The sequence below is a fragment of the Xyrauchen texanus genome, chromosome 25 (assembly GCF_025860055.1).
Source record: "Xyrauchen texanus isolate HMW12.3.18 chromosome 25, RBS_HiC_50CHRs, whole genome shotgun sequence".
In the NCBI taxonomy this organism is placed as follows: Eukaryota; Metazoa; Chordata; class Actinopteri; order Cypriniformes; family Catostomidae; genus Xyrauchen; species Xyrauchen texanus.
Genome location: NC_068300.1, coordinates 746,588 through 754,087, shown reverse-complemented (window position 1 = coordinate 754,087; position 7,500 = coordinate 746,588). Strand labels below are relative to the sequence as shown.

The following is a 7,500-nucleotide window of genomic DNA, read 5'->3' as shown; positions in this document are numbered from 1 at the left end:
CTGAGTGTGAGTGTGAGAGTGTGTGTGTGCGCGCGCGCGCGTGTGTGAAGACAAACATCTCAACTTTATTTGACCTGTGTGTGTGTGTGTGTGTTTCCTGACACTACTGAGTTGTTGGTGAATATGTGACTGGATGAATTGGTTTGTGATATAAAGTGTAAACTAAACGATCAACCGTCATACCTGATATTGATCCACAGTTTCGATGAGGATGTGCGCAGACTGATTTTACTGCCTTAATTAGCACAAATGTGTGTTTTCTTGCTACTTTTACTACATGACAAGGTATCAGGTACTGAATTTAAGCATTTTAATTGCAATATTGTGGAGAAATTGTAATCGGTAGGGGTTTTGATTTTGATTTTATCGAGGAATGTAAAATAATCGGGGCTTTTATCCACTCTGGTGTTCGAAAATAGGAAAATAAATAATTTGGTACCAGTTCATAATTGTTTGTTTGTGTTTAATGTTTGTTTGTGGAGAGTATTGTTACATCTAAAAAGCAGAACTACACTGACAACTTCGACATTTTCAGGTGATTTAAATGTTTTATTATCATTACTCAAACATGTACATTTATTTAAAGGGACAGTACACTCTAAAATTACAATTCTGTCATCATTTACTCACCCTCGTGTCATCCCAGATGTGTATGACTGTCTTCTGCAGAACACACATGAAGATTTTGAGAAGAATATTTCAGCTCTGTAGCTCCATACAATGCAAGTGAATGGTGACCAGAACTTTGAAGCTCCAAAAGCACATAAAGGCAGCATAAAAGTAATCCATAAGACTCCAGTGGTTTAATCCATGTCTTCAGAAGTGATATGATCGGTGTGGGTGAGAAACTTTTTTATTTTTTCCCTGTAAATCTCCACTTTCACTTTCAGATTCGAAGGTGGATCTAAACAGGCACCACTTTTTACTTTCAGATGTAAAAGTGTAAAAAAAAGGACTTAAATATTGATCTGTTTCTCATCCACATCTATCAAATCACTTCTGAATACATGGATTAAACCACTGAATTACTTTTATGCTGCATTTATGTGCTTTTTTTTTAGCTTCAAAGTTCTGGCCACCATTCACTTGCACTGTATGGACCTACAGAGCTGAGATATCCTACTAAAAGTCTTCATTTGTGTTCTGCAGAAGAAAGTAAGTCACACATCTGGAATGGCATGAGGGTGAGTAAATGATGACAGAATCTCCATGTTTGGGTGAACTGTCCCTTTAAATGCTTGGTAGATTGCGTTCTGAACCTGAATAACGTTTAAACTCATTAAATAGTACTGTTTTCATCTTTACTTGCCGATTCAAACGTGTGTGAGCGATGTGTGAATTTGCATCAACAGGACTAATGTTACATTTACTTGATTTATGAGTGAAGTTTCGGATTTGCGTCTGTCTCCGGTCGGTGAGCGACGTTACGCATCATACTACGGCGAAGGGTTTGCTCATGAATATTAATTAAGCACTGCCGACTTTAATTGGTTAACTCCGTGGAGCGTTCAGTCACGTTGTTCATTAATATTCATGAGTCATGCCTTCGCCATAGTATGACTCGTCTGTTGCAGCGGAGGCGGAACTTCCGGGTGATGGAAAGTTGTCAACAGTTTCGTTGGAGGAGAATTAAGCTTCAAATGTAAGTTCATTAGTGTCACAGACCAGCGCAAAACCACCGAGACTGCGGCGTTCAGCGATGAACTCGACAAAAAGTTGCGGGAAGTGAGAAATGAAGAGGCGACATTTGCACATGATTGTGCTGCTGATCTGATGGAGAATAACGCATCTGCTCGGGTGTGGATTATCAATCCGAATCAAACCTCTGGACTCTGACGGGATTCTCTGGGATTGTCTGGTTTCAGATGATAGGAATATTCTCTCCCTCTGGAGGTTTTTTGGGTGTTGACGCAACATTCGAAGTGTTTTTGTTTTTCTGTGTGAAAGTTCACAAAATCTGTAGTTACTTTTTTTATGACATTACTGACTGTTTCAGACTCCACTTTGGTCCTGTTTCACATTTCAGTTGGACGCCAATCTAATCCCGGGTCCATAAATCTGTTTGGCACAGATTCCTCTTATTTTAGTGGTTCTTTGAAATATAACCGCCCTGATTCGTTGGATTAGTGTAAATGTAAAGGGTTAGGTCTGCAACAGTGTTGTGCAATGCTTGTGTTTCTGCGCGCACTCGTGCGGGTATTCGCTTGAAGCGACAGAAGAGCGCGCACGTTCACGGCGGGGCCTGTGACGTCATGGCGGCGTGAACGCGTGATGTTGAATTGCCGCACTTTTCCGCTTGATCCAGTTTTACTTCAAGATTAAAGGCTTGATCCAGTTTTAATTCGAATTAAACATTTATATTTTCACTTTATGCAAATTTTACAGATTAATATAAAACTTTTATAAAATACAAAAATTTGAAAATTTTGATCCATTTATAATTCAGTCAGATTTAAATTGCAGCGAGTTTCGCAACAATTAATATTTGTTATGCAAAATTGCAGCGCTTCATCCAGATTTAAATCAAGATTAAAAGCTTGATCCAGTTTTAATTCGATTAAAATATGCAGCCAGGGCTATAATACTTAAATATTCACATTTTACTCTTAAAGCCGAACCTTCATTTGAGTTTATGCACAAAGATCTCAACATGATCCAATTTTAATGGTTATTTCAGTTTAAATCAAACGTGCAACCAGGAGTGTAACACTTAAACTATGATTAAACGCAAGTGACAGAATATTCTGGCACTATTTGAGTCTTTATGCCAAAGTTGACATTCATTCTCTGCTCAAAAGCATCCACAGACAGTAGCAGAACTTAAACTTCTCGCTTCTACAGTCCTCATGAGGAAGCTCGTGTGATCTTCAGATAAGTTAAGTGAGAAACGACAAACTGCACGTCTGCGAGAGGAAACGGCCATAAGAGCCAAGACTTGCGCAACAGCTGGACTGAAATCTGCTCTTGTTACCGTTCTGGCAGCAGTCGCACTGTAAACAGCCAAAGGCAGAGACGTCCCGGTGCCAAGTACACTAGAACAGATGTGATTGGTTTTACTGTTTGGTTTCGAGAGATTCAGTCACATACCTGAGGGTTTACCTGAGGACGGCGAATATGATTTATGTGATCTGTGCGAAAGCACTCTAGAATAACTCAAAGTGTTTTGAGCTCTGTGGGTTCTTGTGCTCTTTTCTGCCCAACTGTGAAGGAATGAACAAAGATCAAGTTTCCAGTGCCCGGGCATAACGTCAAACGGACACACACTTGAGCACGCTCGCGAGCACTCTGTCCAGGATGAGCGGTGGAAGGAAACGGAGTGGCTTTCAAATCACTAGCGTGACGTCAGACTATAATCAGGGCTCTGGCGAGAGTCTCTCTCCTAAAGGAACCGCTTCTGCGGAAAGAGCCACGCCCACTCCCACCTCCCCTCTCCGAAACACCGCCCATGGGCGGAGCCCTCGTAGCCAAACGGCCTCGCCCACTCAAATAATATCCAATGGCCCCTCCCTTCGCCCCGTCCTCCAGACGCAACAAAGCTGCAGTCAGCCGACCACGCCCGTCACAGCCAGGAAGCAGAGATCGTTGGACGCCGGCGGGGCGTCGCGGTTCCGCGTGGTGCGTTTGGACCAGGGGTTGGGCGAGCCGTACAAACGCGGCCGCTGGACTTGTCTGGACGTCATGGAGCGGGAAGTCGAGGAACGGGGACTCCGCCGAGTGCTTGACAGCATGAGACACGCCCATTCGCTGGAGTCCTTGGAGACGGTGGGTCTGGGCGGGGCCGAAGGAACTGTGGGCGGAGCCTGCGGACTTATGCCGTTGGGGTTGCGGGGGCTGCACTCAGGTCACCTGGTACACTCGCAGGGCACCACCCACCTGCTCGCCCAATGCAGGGCAGAAACGGCCCACAGCGGCCCGCCCTCACCCACACACGCCCACATACCACACGACTCGCTGCTGGTCACGTCCGGACATGTGCCAACCACGCCCCGCACACGCAACATACCCGCCCCGCTGCGCCTCGACGTGGATGCCGATGGCAAGGTAAATGCATCAATCCTGGAGTTGTATATTACTTTACACAGAAATATATTGTTTACGTCTAGTGTCTGTACTTTGAAAAGACGTCCCGCTGCAGAATGATGATTTAGACACTTTATATCTCATATAATAAACATTTATACACTCATGAAGGTGCTTAAACTACAATACAAGCGTCACATTTCTGCTTTTAAACCCGCTGGTACAGTTGCCCCATAGACTGCCATTGTAAACATGTTAACTGTAAACATGTTTCTGGGTTGCTTATTGACACATAGGGAGGAGTACTAATATTTGAGGTCATCGAAAGATGTCATAGATGTGATAAAACTTAAACAGTACAGTTAGAAATGTGATATATTGTAAATATATAGAGTATATTCTCAACATTACATGGACTGGAGTGCCCTTTTGCTCTATAAAACAGGTACTATATATCCAAAGTGTTTCATTAAAACAGTGCCATCCTTGGAAACATCCCACATGACTCTACCCTCCCTAGCAACCAGGCCAATTTGGTTACCCCATGTGACTCTACCCTCCCTAGCAACCGGGCCAATTTGGTTACCCCATGTGACTCTACCCTCCCTAGCAACCGGGCCAATGTGGTTACCCCATGTGACTCTACCCTCCCTAGCAACCGGGCCAATTTGGTTACCCCATGTGACTCTACCCTCCCTAGCAACCAGGCCAATTTGGTTACCCCATGTGACTCTACCCTCCCTAGCAACCGGGCCAATTTGGTTACCCCATGTGACTCTACCCTCCCTAGCAACCGGGCCAATTTGGTTACCCCATGTGACTCTACCCTCCCTAGCAACCGGGCCAATGTGGTTACCCCATTTGACTCTACCCTCCCTAGCAACCGGGCCAATGTGGTTACCCCATTTGACTCTACCCTCCCTAGCAACTGGGCCAATTTGGTTACCCCATGTGACTCTACTCTCCCTAGCAACCGGGCCAATGTGATTACCCCATGTGACTCTACCCTCCCTAGCAACCGGGCCAATGTGGTTACCCCATTTGACTCTACCCTCCCTAGCAACCGGTCCAATGTGGTTACTCCATTTGACTCTACCCTCCCTAGCAACCGGGCCAATGTGGTTACCCCATTTGACTCTATCCTCCCTAGCAACCGGGCCAATGTGGTTACCCCATTTGACTTTACCCTCCCTAGCAACCGGGCCAATTTGGTTACCCCATTTGACTCTACCCTCCCTAGCAACCAGGCCAATTTGGTTACCCCACGTGACTCTACCCTTCCTAGCAACTGGGCCAATTTGGTTACCCCACGTGACTCTACCCTCCCTAGCAACCGGGCCAGTTTGGTTACCCCAAGTGACTCTACCCTCCCTAGCAACCGGGCCAATTTGGTTACCCCACGTGACTCTACCCTCCCTAGCAACCGGGCTAATTTGGTTACCCCATGTGACTCTACCCTCAATAGCAACCGGGCCAATTTGGTTACCCCATGTGACTCTACCCTCCCTAGCAACCGGGCCAATTTGGTTGCTATGGAGACCTGGCTGGAGTCACTCAGCACGCCCTGGATTCAGCGTCTAGTTCTTAATAATAGTGTATTTCTACATTTATTGTTCTTTGCTTATGGTAAAATAGATTAGCAATAGCACAAGGAACATCTTTCTTGGTGTATATTCATATATTCCATTCATAAAAAGTTTACATAACCTAACCCGTAAATGTGGGCAGGGCTTAAACAGGAAGTGCGTAAAAACTTCTTAACATTTCACAAGTGATATAAGTGATATGGCTGCAAATATTAGGCTAGATCTCAATGTTGTTCAGCCTATTCGATATATATCTAGAAATTATATATTTGCTCTCAGAAGATTTCAATCAAAGGCGTCGTCATTTCAACCAAACAGACATTCTAGAAGAGTAGATTCAATATTGTTACATTGTTACATTTATAGGGAGTTATACATGAACCGCATAGGAGTCAGACACGGAGTGATGACGACCCCGCAGAAGAGACACACAAACGGTTAATGGTAATCTGCAACAGCTTCGCATAAGTCAGGAAATATTCGCCAATCAATGGACACCATTAGAAACTCTGGAGATATATCATGACCTGACCTTTGACCCATATCCCAATGCAATATCCAGTCACTCACTATCTGAACTATCTGTGTTGTGTTGTGTTTCTTCAGCTCCGCACCACCCGCTCACAGCCGGCATCGCCCGGACCACTGAGTCAGGACAGCCCCTTCCACATGGGACTCGCGGCCATTCAGACTCCATCTGCCCTCGCGCTGGCACAGTCCATGTTCGGCATGGGCCGGGCGTTTGAGCTCATGGGAGACGATGGGTGAGACGAAACCTCTGTTTATCTTACAGTGACATCATCTAAGCAAAAGAGTGTTTATAAGAGTGTGTCATATTTACAGGAATCATGATAATTCTGTCATCGTTTACTCACCTTCATGTCGTACCAAACCCATATGACTTAATTCATTCTGTGGAACACAAAAGATGTTTGCGCTGCTCTTTTCCCATCCAAATATTATTTTAAGTGCATTATGAAAAATTGGACAAATGCGAATAACTGCATGTTTCCATTAGAGGCAGATCGATATATCGGTTTTACCGATTAATCGGTACCGATAGTTGCTTTTTGGAACAAAAATAAGAAAGAATAAGATTATATCTTTTTTACATTCTATAAATTGATTTAAAATCTATCGACCGATTAATCGTCCATTGTCCTTTCCCAGCATCTTAGTTATCGGTATCGGCAAAAGCTACTATCGGTTGACCTGTAATATATTTATACATATATAAGTTTTTTATTGCTTTTTTTTATCACTTTTCATAAATGTGTTTATATCGTGAAAGATTTAAAGAAAATTAATAAAATAAAAATGTTCTTGCATCACTCACAGCATGTTGTGTTTGTACAATTAGAGGCAGACCGATATATCGGTTTTACCGATTAATCTGTGTCGGTAGTTGCTTTTTTTGGAACTATCGGTTATCTGCCATAATAAAGAAAGAATATGATTATTATTTTTACATTCTATCGATTTTAAAATTGTAAAAAATTAGCGCCCAATTAATCGTTATTGTCCTTTCCCAGCATCTTAGTTATCGGTATCGGCAAAAGCCACTATCGGTTGACCTGTAATATATTTATACATATATTAGTTTTTATTGCTTTTTTTTTATCACTTTTCATAAATGTGTGTATATCGTGAAAGATTTCAAGAAAATAACAAAATAAAAATGTTCTTGCATCACACACAGCGACCATGTTGTGTGTGTACAATTAGAGATATACTGATATATCGGTTTTACCGATTAATCTGTGCCGATAGTTGCTTTTTGGAATAAAAATAAGAAAGAATAAGATTATTATTTTTTCATTCAATAAATTGATTTAAAATCTATCGGCCGATTAATCGTCCATTGTCCTTTCCCAGCATCTTAGTTATCGGTATC

The 7,500-nt window shown here is 43.0% G+C and overlaps 1 protein-coding gene across 1 annotated transcript in view; it reads left to right on the top strand.

Annotated features, from left to right (window-relative positions):
* Positions 1–1,585: 1,585 nt before the first annotated feature.
* The window catches only part of LOC127618775 (TSC22 domain family protein 4-like), a 28,535-nt gene continuing 22,620 nt past the window's right edge, over positions 1,586–7,500 (top strand). Inside the window, exons 1-2 of the mRNA XM_052091414.1 lie at positions 1,586–4,041; positions 6,213–6,370. Coding sequence (XP_051947374.1) covers positions 3,295–4,041; positions 6,213–6,370 — 905 coding nt within the window. The 5' untranslated portion in view covers positions 1,586–3,294. The remainder of the gene's footprint in view (positions 4,042–6,212; positions 6,371–7,500) is intronic.